Source organism: Pogonomyrmex barbatus, unplaced genomic scaffold (genome assembly GCF_055798465.1).
Source record: "Pogonomyrmex barbatus isolate J1 unplaced genomic scaffold, ASM5579846v1 scaffold2, whole genome shotgun sequence".
NCBI classification, from domain to species: Eukaryota; Metazoa; Arthropoda; class Insecta; order Hymenoptera; family Formicidae; genus Pogonomyrmex; species Pogonomyrmex barbatus.
In genome coordinates, this window is record NW_028297116.1 from 7,261,534 (window position 1) to 7,284,544 (window position 23,011).

General features: G+C 40.6%; 1 protein-coding gene and 1 long non-coding RNA gene across 4 annotated transcripts in view; one reads left to right on the forward strand and one right to left on the reverse strand.

Annotated features, from left to right (window-relative positions):
- The window catches only part of LOC112552669 (uncharacterized), a 206,307-nt gene that overhangs the window by 151,411 nt on the left and 31,885 nt on the right, over window positions 1–23,011 (forward strand). The gene's annotated exons all lie outside the window — the stretch shown is intronic.
- Window positions 785–23,011, reverse strand: part of LOC105427672 (uncharacterized) — a 30,673-nt gene continuing 8,446 nt past the window's right edge. Inside the window, exons 2-3 of the mRNA XM_011639529.2 lie at window positions 20,467–20,544; window positions 785–3,556 (exon numbers count right to left, since the gene is read on the reverse strand). Of these exons, the coding sequence (XP_011637831.2) occupies window positions 2,435–3,556; window positions 20,467–20,544 (1,200 nt within the window). The 3' untranslated portion in view covers window positions 785–2,434. The remainder of the gene's footprint in view (window positions 3,557–20,466; window positions 20,545–23,011) is intronic.

Sequence of the window (23,011 nt, forward strand, 5' to 3'; positions counted from 1 at the left end):
TCCGTTTGTGTCCTATTTGCATTATTTATGAAATATTTCAAGAATTGTATATTGAATGTAATTCTCTTCAGATATTTGCTATAAACATTACGATACTTTTATGATATAATAAAAAGAATTTGCTATAACGTAATCAAAAATTATTAACTGATAAAACTGCATTAATATATTCCATAAATTTGCGAATGACGTGATATTAAGAGAGACAAGTGTCCAATCCGGATGTAAAAAGAACGCTCAATCCACCAAGGTTAACTGTGTGAGCTGATATTCGTAATTCAATAATTTTGCAACACTTTGCAGTTGCAAATTTCTGTAGTTGATTAATGATACTTGGAGAACCAGTGTACATCACATTACATATACAAAATATAAGAAAAAAGCTATTCTACACGCAACTCGCGTATAGTTTTGCAAAAGAGACATTCATTATTTTCAGCATTATCGAAGATTGATTATAATTACAAGCCGGTTGGTTGTCAATCTATCTGAAATCATGTGTTCTTAAGATTGAAAATATTCGTGGTTCATGAAACGAATCTTTAAAGTCAAGTGAGTATAGATTTGAGTATTTGAGACACCCAAATTTAAAAAATACCGCTTTCAAAGTGAATGTTCGTCGATATACTCGCTTCCGCATTAAGAAATAAGATTGGTCCATTAAACATCACTTAAATTTCTCCTGTCGTAATTCGTCCTAGTTGACAAAACATTTGGTTTATAGTAATAAAAATCCATATTGACCTTTTTCCAATGGTTTTGTAAATAAAAATTTATTTACAACTTCTGTTTTTTTTCTGAATTTAGATACAAATTTACATATTTGAAACATATTCAACAACGTATTATGAAACTAGTATACTACCATCATTAAACACTAGTTAATGTCATAGACATTAAAAATGATGAATAGTAATCACAAAATCGATATATTCCAGACTAGTAAAGAACGAAAAAATTAAATAATGAGAATTTTGAAAATTGAATCGGCCTTTATATATATATATATATATTTATATAATATTTGTATAATAATATTTAAGCATATACAAAGAAATAAAAATATTTTTGTTCTATTTTTTTGCTTAAATGTATTTTTTAAAAACTTTTTTAATCGCATGAAGAAAGAGAATTTAATTTTGAGATATATAAATTAATATACAATATTTTTTAAAATAAATCAGCCTTGAGAGTTTTTTATTAAGGTCGATTCATATTATACGAAATATTGTCATCATGTTCTCTTTTATTAGTTTCAAATAGAGCTATTTCTACTATCTGTAATAATAAATTCCGGATAAAAACATTAAAAATTCAATAATTGATGGAAATTTTCTTCATATGTCGCAAAGAACAGAATTATATAAATATTTTTTTTAATATAATATATACCGTGAAAATGTCCAAATATATAAGTTTAAATTACACATATATTGTCATATTTGACAATGCACATTTATACTACTGCAGAAGATTTTTTCCCGGAACATTTGATAAATAACGCTTAATAATAATGACGATATTCTTTTAATAATAATAATGGCGATAATATTTGATTCTAATAACAATAATAATAATATTAATAATAATTATTATAGTAATAATATCTTTTTTACATATCTTTCCGTACCATCAATAATGAAAATATTTATATTAAGTGAAACATCCCATAAATATGCATATTATATCTATGTATATGTGTGTGTATGTACATTTCTATGATTGGTTCGTGTGTATGATATATTTATATAAATATACTAAAGCTTTTAATTACTGGCCAATATATGTACTCACTCTAGCTCATTCTGATTCATATATAAAATATAATCTTTCTTTTTATTTTATCAACAAAAAAATAGCGTGTAGTTACTCTTGTGACTATCAATATTGAAACTAAATGTATTTATTAAAACTTATGTATTTGTTGCTGAAATGATATTAAGAACATGTAAATAAGCTATTATAATATTTTTGAAAAAATTAATTAATTATTTATGTGGTTTCTTGGTTTGTTTAAAATGATTCAAAATGTCTGTGTGAGTCATGTATATCTCAATTAGTCTGAAATAAATTAAATTAACTGCACCAATATAATCGTTTCGAATATTCTATATATGTACAAAATGAACACATTTTCATGATGGTACTACCTTAATCGGCGGTCAAAACGACTCGCATCTCCCTGCAATCAACATCACATCGCTGTCTTTCCAGTGCGAAAATTGTTCTATATACATCAGATATTCGCTACGTTATTCATTTCTATTTGTTTCATCAGTGGAACAAGGTATTATGAATATTGTCTGTCCTCTCGAACCTCTCTCGAAATTACCTTTCTAAAAATCGCACGGACCTTTAGACGTGTCTCTTCGGACCAAGACGACTTCGAATCGGCGAAGAAAATCAATCTAATTTGAAATTCAATTCATGAACTTCAAAAACAATTCGCCGTTAAGGACGTACCAGCGGAACGCGTTAGATCGAGCGGATACGTCGTGGTCTCTTCCGTAGACGATCCATCGTTCTTCTCGTTCTGCTCTTTCTCCTTCTCTTCTTTTTCCGGCGATTCTCTGGATTGCGACGAATTGCCGCTCGCTCGCATACTGAGGTCAATTGGTTCGTCGTCGCCGGAATTACTGGTACTAGGGTTAACCAAAAATAGATTATTATACCTCCATGTAGGTGGTAACGAGTGCGCCCCCGTCGAGAACATCCCTCCCGGGAATAATAGAGAATGTTGGCCCGCGAACATGAGCATACCGTTGATCGATACTTTAGGTTTGGACGACTCTTGCTCGTTTGTTCTCGAGGGCGTGACCGGCGATCGACTCGAGCTGCTCCTGGACTGTACGTCACGAAGACGATCGTCCTCGTCGCTGTCGGATCCGTCGACGTGTCTTACGTAATTTCTCGAGAGTGATGATTCCGCCGCGATGGGCGATCGGTAAGGATCCGACGGGTAAAACGATGTCCCCTGAGTGAACATCGTGGAACTTTCTGCGGACGGACTTCGTTGTCGCGGCGAAGGATTATCACGTGGCGACGATGAGACTTCCCTCGACGTGGATGGAGATGTGACGGACGGTAGTTGCGGCTGGTGTTCTCCCAAGTACAAACGGTGCAGGTAATATTGATGGTACAAAGCCATGTCGTCGGGACGAGGCGATCCGTCTGGTCTGTGCAACGTTGGTGCGTTGTATGAATATTGAGATGCCGCCAGATTTTCTTGACTGGTCGACGGGCCGTCCGTCTCATTACTGCCATCACTTTGCGGTGGATAATTTAAACGGAAGGGTGTGGCGATGCCGGAAGGCCGACATGGAATCTCGTTCGTGGTTCGATTATTTAGCCTCATCTGCTCGGAAAAGTAAGTGATTTTGAACCAATTGGAACGCCGCCCGTAACGCGAGCTCGACTTGGACATGCCGACGTTTAGGCATTTCCTTAATCGGCAGGCTTTGCAAGCCGTCCGATTCCTCTTGTTAATTACGCAGTTGCCGCCGTTCTTACATACCGAGACGCTAGTGGGGTTATTATACGTGCGACCGAAGAATGACTGTAACAAAAAATAGTAAATTTATTAATTGATTGATCCTGTAACTATTCAGTCAACATCAAAGTTACGTTTTTATTTTGAAACGGATCGAAACGGATACCCGATGAACTTTTGCGCCAAAAGAAAAAAAAAAAAAAAAAAAAGAAAAATTATATATTCAATGACGGCAATAATAGCGGTATTATACTTCTTATTCATTCAAACGCTTCAGCGCTTGATACTTCTAGATTTACGTCACTTAAAATCACATGGCGAGATTAAGGAACGGAATATTTCGCTGACGCATTCGTAGAAATTAATGCGTGTTGCTCGTTAAATTGATCTACAAATGTACCTATCGCACCGGATATCTAACAGCTTCGCGGTTACGATCGTCGGACGATCATGAATTTTCGCGCGAAGGCTCTCGACCCGACCTTTAACCCCCGACACGTCCAGAGAATCGCGGAGAACCGCGATGCCGCGCGCAGCTCATCCATATAAATTAATCGGATTATCGGGACAAACGAAGCATTATCGCGATAGAAGTCCGCGCCGTACTTTCGCGCCGGATATTACCAGATACGTTCACGAGAGAGAGAAACCTCCGTACGACCGAACCATATAAAGGGTCGACGGTCGGTGCCCGTGTGTAAGCCACGCGCGTTTCTACCGGATTAAACGTCAGGGTTTAATGTTACGCGCGTCACGTGAATTAGCATGCCTGTGCCTAGAAGAGAAGCGCACGCGAGAAAGAAAGAGAAGGGCAGAGTGACGAAGAGACGCGAAAGAGCGAGCAAAGGGTGAAGGGAGCGGAAGAGGATGGAGAAAGAAAGCGGGAAGACGCGGTGGAGAAAGACGAGGAGAAGGTGGTGGAGGAGGAGGAGGAGGAGGAGGGGGAGGAAGAAGAAGAGGAGGAGGATGAGGAGGAGAAGGAGGAGGAGGAGATAGAGTATATACGTGGCGTGGCCGCTCGTAAAGTTAAACGCCTGTCGGCCGACGATAAAACTGCCTCGAAAAGACCCGTTGCTTCGAAAGGTGCGCGCGGTCTCGCTCGCACGGTCATCGAGTACTAATTTACGACGCAGCTTTGCAGTCTTTCACCGCTCGCACCCTCCGGAAATTTCGAGAGATGCCACAATGCGAGCGCGCAATGTTCGCGGTCCATAAGTCGGTTAAATGTCGTTCGATTAAGCTTCCGTGCGAAATTCCTGGCGAAATTTTTGGTCAGTCCCAGAATACGGTTCGTCTCAGAGTATATTTCGTACCTTAAATTAAGCAGCTGATTTAACATATGCATTACATTAATTAAAGTTCGCGTGTACGAAATTAATTGTGTCGCAAATTAAACCGACATCAGTATTAAAAGCGAAAAATATGCAGTTTTTTTTTTCAATTTACTTCGTGATTACTTAAACGATGATACATATTTATCAACGCTCAATTATCATGTAGTATGTAAATTTGACTTTCAGCCATACTGATCTGATTTTTCTTTGAGTTCGAGATCGATCGTTCCTTATTAAAGTTGCATATGTTACGAGATTACAAGAGCAGTTTTGCATATTTACGCAACTTCATACATCCGCGTTCTCACGTTTCCTTCGTTGTTACAGTATTGCGTCATGATCGATTAACGCATTACATAAGTTACGGAACAGATGCATAAGGTGAAGTATAAAAAAAATTCTTGTTATATTGTTACGGAGGCTGCTGCGAAAAGACACGGATTTCGGGTTTCATCTGATCGAAAAGCCTACGTGGGCAGATTGATAATAGGCAGAAATCTTGAAAGTTCGCATATAGCGGTACATATCCCGATCGGAAATAACAAAGTGTTCGATGAAGTGTTCACAGTGGCCAAATTCACTCGCCCATGATTCGATCCGGATTCGGTAGTATTCGATGATTCGCTGGACTTCCGGGTGATTATCGCAACGATGTCATCACAATGAGTCATTTGAAGTGACACGATTGCAAACTGTGGCTTATTCACACATATTAAATATTCTAGGAATTGATGGACCACGCGTTTATCGCTCAATCGTAAAAATTGGCTTCTATGTTGTAAATAAATGAGCCCAATCATTTTAGGACGAAATCATTTTTCTTCCTTAAAAAACGATATTCATCAAATTTTCAATTTATTTAATTATTTAATTTTTTAATCTATTTAATTTATTTAATTTATTTAATTTCAAATTATTATAAATTACAAATTAGATATTATTTTCTACATTATTTACGATTAAATCAATAAATTGTACTGCCTGGGAAGATAAGATCGTAATTCGATAGATCAAAATAGTAGATCATCAGTCAACAGGCGACAAATGATTGGCTCGTAATCCCCCCCCTCCCCCGCGAAGCGCATACGCGTCCGAAATGCACATCAAAGGAGGCGTCGAACGACAGCGCAATCTTCTACCGGCAATCACAAACTGCGACGATCCAGATGCGTTGGAAGTAGCTCTGCTCGTATACCAGATGATCCTTAATCATCGTCACGAGTGTGCGAAAGAGATTACGATGCCATCCTGCGCGCAGGAGTCCAAGTATATACGTATGCCACAGGTACCAAATGGCATTTCCGTTTTCTATACGATTTATTGGTCATGTAAGAACATACCTTTCGCATATATTCGATCCTTTCCGAGCATTTCGCAGTTAGAATCACGCAAAGTGCACATATAGACAACACAGACAAAAACAGACAGGACTTTCTATATATATATATTTTTTTTTTCATTCGATAATATGTCGAGCAATCTTTGTAATTTTAAGGCATAGTTCCCTCGAAAAAATTCACGCTCGATCGGACTTAAACGTGAGAGAAATCTCGTCTGATCGTGCGCGAGAGACGTGTACGTCTTGTTAGGGAAATCGGCAACGATTTACGTATCAAATCACTTGTGTGTCGCGGATTCCGTCCGAATTGCTCAAAATCGTCCACGCGGTCTAATTGATCCGGTGTCGCACTTTTACCATATCGGACCTCGGATCGCCTCGGAACTGGGAAAGGTGGTGACGTTCCTAAAGCGCCACGGATAACTTTGTCTTTCGCGGATAGCGATTGCGTCGCCGGGCCCCGGGCCCTGGGCCGGTTGTCGTGTGCTCACTCGGTCAGCAGCGGATAGTCGGACAGTCTCCCCCCTCCCCCCCGCCGACGAAGGGGGACAACGGGATTCACAGGGTTGCATAACCTCCGTACATGCGAGCGCATGTTCGCTTGGCTTTTCAAGTTTTTGCACAGTTCCTCGTCCGGTCGTTGGTCGGTGCACGCATACGGGCCCGGCACCGGTCAGGAACAGCGGGCGACGACGGCAATAGCAACGGCAACGACAACAACGGCGACGGCGGCAATAGCGAAACAACCAGTTCTCGTCCGCGTGAAGAATGCACGGTCGCTGGAACACGCGCCATTTACGGGCGCGTGCGACAAATCCGTCGAGAGAAGCCGGGATTATCTCAAATCAGCCGGTATGCCCGGAATCCTGGACCGATTTGTAACGCCATTAAAGCGACGCGGAGAAATCGGAATCGTCCGTGATCGTGAAAAAAAAAAAAAAATGGAAAAACGATTTATAGAAAGCAAACGCGTCTTCAAATCTATATCGACGCTATCAATAATTATTTTAGATAATATACGATAAGAAGTTATTTAACAAATATTAGAAGCGATTAGGAACGAAATTAGGAAGATAGGAATGTTAAATTTTCTTGGTCAAATAATAAAAACGCATTAATATAACAATCAGTTAGTCAATCAGCAGCGCGTTATATTTTTCTCGAGGAAGAAACATAGATAGTTTCTCGTGAGGAGGATCGGAAATCTCCTCATGTTTTTTTATGCTAAATGGAAAACGATAATGACTCGAATTTGCGCGATTTGAATGGATCAACGTTTCAGAATTTGATTTTTCACAAGATCGTTTTGTCGATCTTCCGGACCTTCATTGCGATTCTGCTGTGATGATTCCGCGAATGAGTTACGTGCGCGTTTAGCGCGACATTATTCGCGTGACATCGCGGATTTCTTCACAACGAGCTAAGTGAGATGACAAATATCATTTTCGCTTCAACAACGCGACATGGATCGATACGTTGTCGCGATCGACAACGAAGAAACATCTCTCAAAACTATAATAATTTTCTCATCACATTATTTGCAACCTACCCTTATAATCCTACTTACTAAGACAAATTTATTTATCTTTATCCAAAGAGCTTTTTGTTAATTATTTTACTTTTACATTTGCTTGATGCATATCAACAATTGCAAATAGGATTATCGATTTCATTAATATTATCGCATTATTGCAAAACAATAGAAAATGATTGCAAAACAATAGAAAATGATAAAATAAAATCGCTTTTTCTATTTTATATAAATGTATATATTTAGCATTATTATATTGTATGTGATTATATTTAATATTAAATATAGCATCAATATTTCATCAATATATCGTGTTAATAATATCAACGTTTGCCGAGATATTCAACGTTTCAGATGAATAGCGTTAAACTTTGGTACTTTATGACTTTAATAATATTTGAGCAATTCCGATTTCATTATGGCAATTTTATAAAATATGTTATCTGTTACTCTTGTCATATAAAATATCATTAAATATTTAGTCCCACGCTGTACGCTAAGCGAAGACGTAACGTGACGCTGATCGTGGCAATAGTCACGCTATTTCCTAAAGGAACGATTATTCCCCATAATCGTGAATGACCCGCGGGAAAAAAAGACGAAAATTACTTTTGGAGGAAGAAACTAAGGCTTATGGGGCATTACTGGATTTCTCGTAAACGTTTTACGAGAAAGTTCGTGGCACATATCGCACGGGTTTCGGCGTGCAGCATCCGTCGTGCACGAATCCGAGGTCACGGCACGAATGCGTGATATGGGGAGAGGGGGGGGGGTGAGGGTGAGGTAGGTTAGATGCGCGTGGTTATACGTGCGGCGGATGAGAGGGGCGGAGAGGGAGAATGTGTGCGGAGAGGGATCCAGAGAGTCTCGAGACAGTCGACACGGCCACACCGCGACTCCAATAGCATCGCTGGCATAGCTGGACAGGCCATTTCACATTCCCACGTCCTTAATATAGATTGTTGATAGGCGCGAGCGAACGAGCGAGACGGGACGAGCGGGAATATACATAATGGCACCGGGGCGGGGGAAGGAGGCGGGGAGGGAAGCGACGGTGGCGGAGGTGGCGAGCGAGGAAGAAGGACAGGCGAACGTTCGCAGGATCATCACGGCGCGGAGCGCGGAGCGAGAGAAGTAGACGGGAAGAAATGGACCGAGAGAGACTTAGATGCGCCGCGCGGGAACGACGAGGACGGGGGGGGGCGTCGCGTTACGTTGCCGGTCCGAGGTGCGACGGAGAAAGGTCCGCACGGTGGTGAAGTGCCTCACGGCACAGGTGCCTCGCCGTGCCGTGTGCCGGAGCGGATCGCGCGCCGCGCCGAGTACGAGCGAGGAAGCGAGATGGAGAGCAGAAGGAGAGAAAAGTTCGCAAAGTCGAGTAGGGACACACGGCTGCCACAGCTACGGTGGTGGTCGCGTCGTGCGATTACGTTGCGAGCCAACCGTGAGCGTACGGCGTACAGTTACGCCGCGCCGCCGGCTACTTCGGTGATTGACGTAGCGGATCAGCTGAGAGATGCGATTGACACATCCTCGACAGGAGCCAATCTTGACAAATTGGAATACTCATTGTCGCACAGTTGTACATTAATACTGTTGTACTCCATCAAATAGTTTAAACGTTGGTGTCGACATGTTTTTAACGCAACGCAATGTAACGTGTAGCTTTAATTAATTAATTTAATACGTTTGTTTTTTTATATTGTTTTTATTTTTTTATATTTAGAATAGAAACTTAAATTCGATAATCAATAAATCCCAACAGGTTGTTCTTCAATATTACGGAGAATTACGCAAAGACAGAGAACTGCGAGAGAAAATGCGTGCTCGATTTCGTCGCGGTGGCGACGAAAAGCGACTCGTTAACATCTCGGACGAACGCGACATTAACACATGAATGTACGTATATCGGTGAGTGACCCTGATACATGCTGGTGCGATGCCGGTCGCGGACCAGCGCGCAAACCGTATTCGCGTGTCATCGCGACATCTTCTCCTTCTTCGTCCACCGCGGCCGCTCATCCTTCGCCCGCGTTTCTTCGCTCGCGCGCTGGCTTTCCCAGATGAGGATGACGCGGTGCCCCGTAATCTGGATTTCGCGTCCTGGCACTACGTGGCACTGGGACTGCCAACTGGCCGTACGGCCGCGCTAATAATAATCGATTACATAGTCACGACGGTGTTTCCGCCGTGACGTACCGTAATGGACTCGCTAATGGTTTTTCTCTTATTCCCGATCATATTATCCCGCAATTCGCTTCGCCGCATATTCCGGATGGGACTCACGTGAATCGAGGAAAGAGCATTGGCGGTCATGCGTTCCACGTAAAATAAAAACGTAACTGGATCCGTCTGGCTATTTTTAATCATTCGTTGTTCGCGGCAGATCCGCGTTCATTACGGCGGGGGATAATTGTATGTTCTTCGCGATGTAGGCACACCGTATTAAACACGTACGTAAATCACGATCTGCTTCATTACGCGGAATCTATTTGATGCTTTCGAGATAAATCGAATTTGCTCGTATCCGCTAATAAAATACATCTGTGAAGCGTAACATAAGAAGATTCAAACACTTCACAGGATGACGTTTGTTTTACCTGGAACGCTATATAATCGGGAATACCCATTTTTTATCGGATTAGGATTCAAGAATAGAGATTATCTAAAGGCAATCATTTATTTTTATTTTTTTATTATCATTGAAGTGCACTTTGCATTTATTTAAATGTAAGCGTACGTTATGTAGCAATAAATATACAATAGATGAAAGCGATTTGGGAAACAATTGTTATTCTCTACATTATGTGTAGTATATACAGAAATATCAAATGCGAGTATATCATATCGATTTCTGCTATAAAGCTCAAGAATGGCGGTCGCTCGATGTTACAAATATTTGGCGCGACTCCAAGAAATCTGGCGAAACGAGATCGTGGAAACCGCGAATGCGACGAACACAAACGGAGGCAGACTGACGTCACTCGATGGAACGGACCTTGAGCCTCGTGTGCTCTGCATACTTATTCCGAGCAAAGAGTACTCTCGTTTTCGTTTCGAGTGATTTCTAATCGAGAGGCAGATGTTAGTAGCGAGTGTCACCATTGATAAATGGCCGATGGTCGATTTGATGAGGCACTGATATTTCCGCGAATTAAAATCAACGATGCAAATGCGCATTGATGAGTATCCCGTCTTCGATCGATTGAAAAACAGTCGAGCGATCAATCCGCGCGATGTCCTGACACGAGAATGTTGAGGTGAAAAATATCTTGGTCAATTAGTAACATCGACGTTTTTATTTTCTATTGAAAACATTCGCGTCAGTTTTATTTGTGTAACGGGAAGTGATACGATCTGCATGTAGCATCTGCTGTATGCTCGTATAGATAATACAGAATAATAGACGAATAAACGAATAGATAAGATAGATAAAATCGTATAGATAAAATCAGATAGTCAAGATACTTTCTAATTAAAATTATAGCAAATTATCACCGCTGAATTTTGGTAGATATTTCGCAATCGTGATCTTCTTAAAAGTTATTCTTCGGATGTAAGTATTACATATTCGTAGGACAGTTTGTCATGAGCGACAAAACACTTCCACGTCCTACGGTATTGCACCGATTGAATTGCAGATAAGCATACAACGACAGTTTCTAACTACAGAAACAATGGGTGGCGGTCATTGTATGCTGATTTTCCTCGCAGATTTTGAAAGTGCGTTTCTCCGAAGAATAAACATGCGTTGTGATAAAATTTAATAAACCGGTACTCTCTTGGGCGACCGGGAGTATTTCGCGACACCATTTTTTACCGCTGACACATAGCACTGGCGATATTTTTTTTTTCATCGCGATTTTGACACTAAAGTAATTAGAATAGAATTTGATGCTAAGTTTAAAAAAAAAGAAAAACGAAATTTCGAAGAAATAAAAGTAAAAAAGAAAAGGAAATTATTTCAATTTATAATAAAAATAAATAAATTTGAAACTTTGAACAAGATGCTATTCTAAAAGAATAAAAATATTTGAAAAATGACCCGTGGAATGATGTTAATCACAGAGAGAATCGTTCGCGGCGGTCGTTCTGTATTCTCTCTTTACCTACGTTTTACGGTCAGTGTTGAGAAAGCAACGGCAAGATCGTATGTTAGAAATTTTTACGGCGCGCCGATATGGTCGCAGGGATTTGTCCTCGGAAGCTATTTGCTTACATTAAAATCTGCCTCGATTCAAGAGAAGAGGAGGCACTCGAGCGAACTTGGTCTCTCTACTCAGGATGGACTAGTACGGATTGATGCACGAGGACGATTCGCATTCGCCTTCGGGAGAGAAAAAGAGCATCGCGAGATGCGTGTATGACTATACTCGGTCGGATCCGCTTCCTAGGAGAAGAGATAAGATTCCTCTCGACGAAGAGACTCCGCGCGAGAAGATCTACCATTCGCGGAGACAGTTGAAAACTCTGCGAAATGGATTACCGTAAACTCGAGAATTATTTCTTCGGACTATTACGCGTCTCCCGGCGAAGACTACTGTGCTAATGTAATTCTATCCTTTCGGATTATCTTGCGAATTAAAGTGCACTATTCAACAGCTAAGTGCTCATTTCAATGGCGTTGTACTTGAACATTGGCGTCACACAATATTTCTTCTATTAATTTATCTAAAATATTTTAAATACAATTAACTCTAATTTATATAAATTAAGAAGAATAAAATAAAAAGAAAAAAAATTTGTGTGTAAAATTTTATATGTACTATAAATATATTTTGGATAAAAGAAAGGATTTCGATTTTAGCAAGTTGAAATCTTAATAAATGACACAGCTGTGATGTTTAAGCGAAGAAAAAAATCCGAGAAAGCAAGAATAATAACATCGAATAATGCCTCTTCGATTCCTCTATGTGTGTTGCATCTTATTGTTGTACTTTTGTTATTTAAGCCGGAATTCGTGTTTGCTCTGATTTAAAAACGCGATCGTGTAATCGAGTACCTAAAGGCGACTACATGGTAATCGAGAGAAACGATAATTTTCTATCGCTGTCTAGCGCGTTAACGCGAAAATAATGGAATATGTACTGTTAAGTTTCGAGCAAACGATGCTATAATAGTTTCCGTTTGCGATAAACCATAGTGACAGGCGCTTACGGCGAACGATAGAAAATATGTTCTCATTTATTGCCATCCCGAATATCTCGCGCACGTATTAATAATCTATAAAGAACGACAAGTGTTAAACAGGCTCGGTTAATGGCAACGATAAAAATCATCGACAAGTCAAAGACAGAGGCGTTTCGATTAAGTTTACTACGTTTCTATGACGTTTCTCCACGACAGCCAGGAGACGAGACATCTGGAGAACGTCCGGCATTCACGATGGGCTCTCGTTAATCCTCATTGACCCGCCGCGATAACGGTAGCCGGCTGCAACCCTTTCGTCCACATTTCAAAGACAGCTTAAGTAAATTACATATGTATGCATCTAGGACGCGTCCTCTCTCGCGCGCGTCTCACTTCGCTGCGTTTCCTTTGCTCGTCGCGCAAACTTAGGCCACGCAAACACAAAGTAGGTAGATAGCTCTCTTCTCTTCGATGAATTCGTCAGGATTGCGCCAATCGGTCTTTTTTTCCGTTTGCGTAACGCGATCGTTCTGAAAAGATCGACCGCATTCGTGGACGTGAGGTCAGCGTCGCGGTGGACGTCGGTTGCGCAGGACGGACGAGCAACGGACGACGACAACCACGAAGACGATTCACGAAGCCGCGCGCGTCCGCTGAATGCTAACTATTGCCTCTCAAGGGCGCGCCGGCTGTGTAATAACAGCGCGATGCGATCGCTCGGGCGTGAACTGGGCCACATGCGAGAACACGGCCGGCCGTGTGCTTGTGCGCTTTGCTATTTAGTTCACGCGATCGTATCAACCCTTTACGCGATGCCGATACCGTCTTTACGTGGTCGTGGCATTACCGTTCGAATCTTAAACGTTTCAATCGCTCGATCACCTCGACTACGATTCGACTTGAAACTTGCGGCTCGTTTTAAATAAAGAGTAATCGCAAAGTATATCGATTTTATATTTAGATAGATAGTTAAAAAATTTACGATTGAGAAATGTGAAAAAGATTGAGTGGATATAAAAAATAATTAATTTTCCGAATTTACAATTTTTAACTTTGCAAATGATTAATGCTGCATATTCTATTTTATAATAATAAAGATTAATTATTATATTTCTCTTAGTTCTCGAGTTGAGAGTTGAGTTTAATTTACAACTGATAGGATAACATTCTGGAAATCGCGAATTTAATAATGCTTTGAAGCGCCGGTTGTCAGCAAGGCGGCAGTTACGTAGAACGTTGTCGGATCGTCAGATCCTTTCATAGATCGCGATTTATTAGCTCGTAAACCGGGCGTAAAGTCGCTGCGTGGTTTGGCCCACATACGTACGTAGGTCTTCGCTTCTACCGTGCTCACTCATACCGATCGTAAATCTCTGCTTTATACGATCGACCGATCATCGTAGTGCACTAAGCGCGCGGTTCGCGGTTTCCTCCCCGAATCGTGCTTCAACGTTGCATCGACGGTGTCACGATAGGTGTCACGTTTATGCAGGAAAAATAAGTCGCGGTTTTTCCGCAGAGATCCCTACAGTCACTCGAGCTCAGCAAAACACTGAGACACTCTCATATATTTATGTATTATATACATACAGTTACATAGATTCAATTTTGTGAATAATAACGCAATAAATATTTGAAGGAAAATGAAAGCAAGATGCAACCTTTATTTAAGAATAATGAGAAAATAATGAGCAAAATAGCGAAAGCTAAAATTCCTTTTTTTAAATTTATATCTTTTAAAATTAAAAAAAAATACGGCTACGTCAATAAGTACTCGATTGCGAAGTGATCGTCGACCAAATAGAGTTCGACGATTCTTTTGCAGTCTCTCGTCTCTCGCGCGGCGAAAGTAACTAAGGCAACTACGCAACGTATCATTCGCGATCGAGAATATAGAATTTATAGATCACCCGGCTTTTAGCGTCGCGGCCAAAACTCTGAACGTGTCGCAAGCCGCCGGTGCAATCTGCCGCGACTGCAATTATCGAGTGCAACGATTGCACTCGAGAGCCGACGTCGGCTCGCAGAGCCGGCGCTAAGCTTCTCGAATCTCGCGCTCTTCACTCGCGGTCTCCCGGTATCGTGTGGTATCTGTTTCGCGGCGGGTATTTAAATGGCCGGCAATTAGACGACGTAATAGCCGCAGTTAAAAAGCGCTTCCACGAAGTCGTCCGCCTTTTGCGCATACACGTACGACACGCAGCGAAACTAGGAGGGCAGGCGCGAGAAGGATCTGCAAATTACTCGCGGATTCCTGCCGTATGTTAACACGCGCCACCTTATGCTCTTAATGTCGCTTTACGAGAGAGCTAATTGTAACCGGGAGAGATATCGCAAAGAGATTGGGTCCATAATCGTCTTTACGGCGTTCTTAATACGAATGTATTACTCCCTGAACGCGTCTCTTCTGCCGTTCTTATCACGTTCTTTCATTTTATCTCACTTCTTTTTTCTCTTTCTTTCTGTCTCTCTATTTTCTTTTCGTATTTTAATTATTTTATTTCTAATTGTCCAATAGTAAAGTAATAATTATAATAGTATATGTGTAATATTCAATTCTTTTATTCTGAAATGTCCTTCGTGCAATCACAATCATTTTGCATAGTACGCTTGAGAGATTTTTATCCAATGTAATAAAACATTTCTATGTTACAAATCTATCTTTTCGCGTATGAGATTAATGATTACAATTGCGTTTACATTTGCATATTTCAAATTTGGTCGCCCAATAATATTATTAATTAATATATATTATTTAAATCTTTTCTATTGCATTATAATAGTGGTCCGATAATTTTCAAATATCTTTTTAATTTTTCATTTGTTTATTTAATTACAAAATATAATTTAGTTAAAAAAGTATATGAGTTAAATGTATAGAAATTGACGAGATTATTTGGATAATCCATTTAGATTTAGATAAATTTCAATCAGTTTGATTTAAATTGGATCATAATTAATACATTAATACATCTGCTGACTATCGCGATTTTTGTGCGAATCGCTGCGATTCATGGCGCAAACTGATTGCAACAAAAAGAGAACGCGGATCGCTGTTCTCGACGGTGACACACGAGACGCGGACCTACCCGATGACGTTGTCTAAAGGGCGTCGCGAGCCGATGTATATCGTCGCACGGGAGTGGACTGGCATACTCGGAGTTTGCACGAAAAAGGGAAAATCCAAACTGGTCGCTTAATCTGTCGTTCGTGACGGGACTCCGACATGTCCCTCTGACAATCCACCACGGCCGAGAAATCGTCGACGCTCGAGAAAATCGAGCGGCCGCACAATTTTTACCACGCTATTCTCAGAGTGTTATCTCCTTCGCCGGACTGCCACTTTCGTTCCGCTCGCCGTCATCAAAGACCGAACGCGCTCCTTGATTTTCCTTAAGTGTGCACTTAATCGCTGGCCATCTGTTCACGTTTTGATCTTTTAGCGACCATAAGGCAATATCTCTTTTTATATTTGCTTCAATCCCCGAGGTATTTCATATTATCTTAATGTGTGTTATTTTATCAATCGTTCAATCGCTTCACTGATTTAGTAGAGGCTGAAGTATATAATCGTTAGATATCCAAATGGACATTACGATTCGTTGTGATACGCGGCGGTTAAATATTCGAAGGACAATTTCTATGCGCATTGCCGCGCATCGTTGACTCTTTGAAGCGTCTCATCCTCTTCCGCCGTCCGATCGTGTATCGCTCGCCGGAAATTGTTGTTACTGGTCTAAGTGTCTTTTCAAATTCTCGTCGTCGTCGGAAACTCGGCGGATTCCCGGTCGAGATCGTAAAAAAAAAAATCGGTGTTTAAACGCGGTGACTCCAACATATGGAAAGTAGTCCAGACTATTTCGGTCAGAACGCTTTTGTACCGATCGCTGTGTCCTCGATCGGTTGTCGCGGGTTTCGACTTTTCGGGCAAGCCCTCATTGTTGAACGATGAATAAACGCGTTCCCTGAATCATACGCCATTTTTTTTCGGCTGAGGAGGAGAAGAGGGGCAAGGTAAGAAAAATTTTTGTGATGTCAGCCGCGCATAATACGCGGACCGTTGAGGCCTCGAAAAACAATGGCATTTGCATCATAAATAAACGCGATGCCTGACCTGAATTTCGGTCGTCTTCCGGCGCACGGGTCTCTTAACAGGCGAGCGAGATTCTGCAAATTAGTGCATCAGGCCTGCCTGAAGTAAAATGAGGGGAAAATACGAGAAAGGAAGAGTCCGAGCCAGGTCGGACCGCATTCATATGCGACGCGTCACTGCGATTTGCTGTCTTTTTGGCGATCCTGCCTACGGCTCTGCTTCACGCTCGGCCTTCAAATGACCTGACTGTCTTTTATTTGAACGTGTCCAGAACGACGAATACAGAATTTGGACGACATCGGAAGAAGCAATACATAAAACAGAGAGCATACTGCCGACGCACGAGTTCCTTAAATTATGATACAATTAGCCACGGCACATCTTTCGTTACTGAGAAAAAGCAAAAGCTTTTCACTTTGACATTTGTTCCACTTGTCACATTTGGATTCGTCTCATTTCTTTGAGATTTATCTCGCGTGTCGGCATCAATTGACGAAAAGATTTCTTATTTTTATAATTGCGGAGAACGACTTTGAATAATATCATCACGCGATAATCGACGCGCTCTTGATACGTGCTCGAGAAATGTTATTTTTAATCTTTTGTAAGTTTGCGAAACACGCGGCACACAAAAATGGAAGAAAGCCATTGGGAAATATTCGGAGCGTGGAGCAAAGTAACTATAGTTGTCGTCGTCATCGTCATTATCGTCATGGTCATTGTCGTCGTCGTCGCCATCGTTGTCGTGTGTTCGAAACAGAACAGGAGGGGACAGGAGAAGTCGCCCTTTTCTCAATGTTACGCAGAGAATTCGAGGCAGTCGTTAGTATGCTAATGAGTGTCCCTCGTTTCTCCGTCCGTGACCACGGTACGCGTCTGCTAAATTATTTCAAATATTTTCAAATGTTTATCGCGCGAGGAGAAGATTGGATCAACTTCGAGTTAGATATCGTGGCTCTTATTCCATGATATTACGTTCGTTTTCGGTGCGTGTAAGTGTATATTCATATGTATGAAAAATCGTCCATTTTTAATTCTCGCTACTTTCGTGTTCCTCTTCTTCCTCATCCTCCTGTTCTCTCTATATCAGGATCACGATGGCGCCGTTATATATCTCGCGATAACATCGAAACTCCATGGAGAGCATCCGTATGGCGTCCCTTTTCACTGGTATATAGTCATATAATCAAAATGACATACATGATACGATATTAATTTCCGTATTTCGCATTTCGATCATATCAAAGCATTCGTGATTATTAATTACACGTGAGGCGAGGGATAACAATTAATTTCGCTTACACGGAGTGAGTGATAATAACTATATCGTTGATCGATAATCAATGGGTATAATTGTGTAAGAATTGGTTTCATCGTCCGAAGATTCGTGATTAATTTTATATAATGAAACCTTACTCGTGCGATAAAAATCGAGTTTAATATATTCGATACCGTTATTTAAAAATGTTGCAAGAAAGTTACGATAGATTTTCGACAAATTCTATTAAGTTACGTAACCGCCCCTTTATTCTGGAGATCCAATCTCTAGCGCGATGATATGTTTTCTTTTTTAAAATTCGACTCATTCTAGTTCATAGAAAAAAGTCTAATTGATCCGAAACGTGTTATCTGTTGTTCTGTCTCTCTGGGAAATTCAACAGACAAACCGTAAAAAAAGAAAACCTGTTGTTGCCTTAATGAGGTCCAATTACTATCGGATGGGTTACTTAGTACGAGCTGATATTCCACGGTATATCACATTAGTGGAACGAGAGGACGAGAACAAGGGTCAATACCCCTTCTTAGACCTAAGCGCGGCCTAACGAGACGCGATTGTCGTCGTCGTCGTCGTCGTCGTCGTCGTCGTTGTCGTCGTCGTTGTTTGTCGGTACGATATGTGCGTGTTTGCGCACTATAGGCATACGCATTCCGTTGCACGTGCGCAACCTGGAATCCACCTGTTGAATATTACTCCCTACCGTGCCGATCCTCGCGTCCGACATGCGGAAGTGAACCGCGACCCTTCCTTTCGTAGCTTCTCGCTCTTACGCACATCCCGTATTTATCCCAAGAAAATAGGCACGCCTGTTCTCTCGAGATAATCTGATTTATTTTGGGAGGATTTATTTTGCAATGTTGTAAAATTTTGAGACTACAAAAATTATCACGATTCACGGAACAGAGTAAGGGCAGCCTTAAGAAAATATCAAATCAATTTCTATTTCGCGATTTTTGTTGTAAAAATGGCACATAGCGGCGCGATAATATTTCGAGATATGTTATCAATCGATACGTCGTTATTTCCGGGACGAGTCGTCGCGATTCGCCGCAGCGCAAAGCATTGCCGAACGAGGACGATCCGATATAATCGATTGGTTGCGCTCGAGTCTCTCGTCCACTTACGGATTCGAACCGGGCAGAAGATTTTTTTTCATCGGCCACTTCTCACACGCTCGCCTTTTCCACATATCAGACTTTCTCACCTCTTTTCGTTGACCGTGATTACCACGTATTTCTACCATCGCAGCCTTTTCGTTTTCGCATCCGTCATGGCTTATTAAGTTGCCTCTTCTTTAAACTAGAGTGCGAAACGCGTACACGCATCACATACGTCAACTCATGGCCAGCGTATCGACTTTTATGACTTTGCGAAGTCCTCGCAGCAGGTTAATATCGCGTAGAAACTACTTCCGTCCGCTTTTTGCCGACGATTGTCTTTCCGAAGACGAATCGGTAATAAATCACTGTCTCACTTCGTTACATTCCTTATCAAAATCGCACGTTCTAGAAATCAATGTTTATTTCTTCTTTCCTAAATTTTATGTTATATTATATTATATTTTTTATTAATAATAGGAATTAGACACTATCGAAATATATCAAAAAGATAATGAGTTTATTATCTTTATTATTATCTTATTCATTCATAAATCTTCTAGATATTATTCGTAAAATATTCAAACTTTGCATAAGACACAATCATAATTCTTTTCAACAGAGTTACAATTGTTACTTATTTTTTCGTATATCTTTTTTTTTGTAAAACTGAATTTTTATTGCTTGTTTATTAATTTTTTTAATAAAATTATTATACGCTTGGTGTTTAGAACAATAAATTTATAAAGTAGCTTAATGTTCCTAGTGCAATTATTTAGAGAAATAGTTTCGCCTAATTTTTTAGAAGCTTATATAAAGATTGATGTATTTTTCTCACACATTTCTTCATCTTTTCGTACAACCTTGTACCGATTTTCTCTCAACTATGCGAGAAGTTGCGAGAAGTTTATGTTATAATTTCGCGAAATACGAAGACAGACTTGAAAATGCGACGGAATTGCCTCGTAATTACGCTTGCGTTGCTCTTTAAAGTGTGTAGAATTTGCATCACAAATGTTACATAACTTGCGGCTCGACAATGAACGGAGTGTGTGACGGGACGTCGTCGTGTGAATTCTCGGCGTCACGTCACAAAGTCCGCGTACGCAAAATGTAATCTGGATTTATCCGACGGTCTCATTACTTAGAAAACTTGGTCGTGATTCTTCTTACCTTGCAACCCTCGCACGTGAAGGCCCCGAAATGAAAACCCGCTGCGGGCTCGTCGCATACCCTGCACTGTTGGTTCATCTGCAATTATAGAAATTATACGAGTTATTCAAAGGAGATACGTCAGAGTCAGTTGCTTCGGCTCATCCTTGGAAGAATAAAGTGCGGTGTTACTCGATGGTGGGGCGGCGAACCGGTTTTCTACGTTCGCTTCGATTTTTATTCCTCCCACGATATCTTACGGATGTTCGAACAGGATTTAGAGTACGAGAAAAGTAATTGGAAACATGTTGGAATCTTGGTTACACGCGAGTACTTTAACGGCATAGAGAAAATCTTTCGAGTCACGTTTGTCGACACCGATCGCTTCTTTTTCTCTTGGTAGTTACCTAAATATTTTCGGATTACATTACGTTACATTTGTAAACTTGCGATGATATATTGCGTTCGTATATGAGTGTATATCTTTCGGTAGAGACTCGGTATTTTTGGGCCGTGGACGATTAGATCTTCGCCCATGGGCATGAAATGGATATCTGAAGAATCATTAGGTTCCCTTCTTTCCTGAATCTACGTTTCCCCACCCCCTCATAACACTCGAATCGAAACCCGTTTTAACCCACTGGCGTGTCATAAATCAGCGCTATCTCGGCAAACGGTGCCATCTGCCTCGACTCCGTGTCGGAGCAAGAAACCTATTTTTTGAATAAACTGGAATAAAATTAGACCATTGATGATTCGATAAAAATATTATCGGTCGGCTTTTTCTCGTCGCGAGTATTTCGATCATTATATCATGGTATACAAATTTTCGACCTTAAATTAACAGAAATCGGAGGAACCAGCTTTCGAATTTACGAATCGTAATTTTATGAAATTGTATTCCATATAAAAGGATTTCGTTTTTGACGTTAGTTACGATAAAAAAAAAATAGAATTTTAATTTGAATCATGATGCACTTCCTCTTTTTGGATGAATGTAAAACACAGATTTATCGCTCGCAAAATGCACATATCAAGAGAAGAAAAAAGAGATACAAAAAAACCTCTATCCAAAATAATCGTGGAACGTTTACGTTTCTGATACTTGCGTCGTATCTCTCATAAATGATGCTATATTATGACAAGCTGCGCGCGTCGAGTGATGCATTAAGAGTGCGTGCAAAAAATTAACTGCGTTCGCCCGTCGCGAATACTCGCGAGCCGTTCGGCGATGGGGACCACCTGCGGATTCGTTGATTTAAAAATATAACTGCGACCGGTAGTCGTTGATGTACCAACCCGGCAAATGAAATTCCTCGAAAAGATACGTTTTTTTTTTTTCTATATAAGATAGGGAGAAGAAAGTACTTTAACGAGAATTCAGAGTGACGGTAATTAGAGAGCCGATACGAAACGATCTCGCGCGCACGCTGCGTCTGGTTGAGTCCTTGTAATTGCGCTTCTAAAGAAAATGGACTGCATTTATGGACGAAGACGGACGACAAACGAAAGAAGACCGAGTTAGAGAGAACGAAGAGAGGAAAGGTTGGTCCGCAGGTTCATTAAGGTTTCAAGTTTTTTCGCGACGCGGTTGTTTAACACCCGCTAACCCTTCCCCACCATCTGTTCTTCGTTCGTTGATGAAGCGAAGAATTTTTCTTTCCTGTTCTTCTCTCTCTCTCTCTCTCTCTCTCTCTCTCTCTCTCTCTCTCTCTCTCTCTCTTTCGAGTTTTGTGATTATCGTTCACGATAAACAAACAATCAACTAATCAGCTGATGATGCGCATTAGCATCAATTTCGATGCCAATCACAAAACCATTTTTCAAGTAATAAAATATAAATTTTACTCACGGACATAAATTTAAATCATAAAAAATTTGTAAAAATTAATACAAATAACAATCATTCGATATATATGTATATATATATATATATATATATATATATATATATACGAAAAATGAAGAAGTATGTTATTTTTCTTTAATTATAAGATTTAAATAACAATGTCCTTCTGCATGTATATGCACATTTTTTCATTCTTTCTTTTACGTAAAGTAAGTACGTTTGTTTTATCTATTCTCTGTAATTTTTCCAGCATTAACATACGCATTTTTGTACGTTAATGCATTTGTATCAATGCATTTTTAAAATATTCATGTTTGAAACGGCGTCAATACGGGGATCTCGGTCGATCATTTCCTGATAATTCTAACGCGTACGGATTCGCGAAACTCGGTCGTTCTAAGTGGTTTTAAGAGTTCGAACAACGAGTCCTAATACAAAACCAAATAGAGCAAAGTACACGTTATAACGGAACCACCGGATCGCGCCGTGTTCTCGAACGAATAGAAACGGCGCGGGATCGCGCAAATATGAAGAAAACAATAAAGCGCGAAAGGTCGAGACGCGAGCGTCGAGGTAAAGGCCGAGATGCGAGCGTCGGAGGTGGAGCAATCGCATAAGCGCGGCGTAAAAAAAATCCCATCGCCCTAATAACCAAGGGGAACACAGAACGCCTTCGAGGAGCGGCGTATGCGCCGTGATTTGCAATAAATCACAACG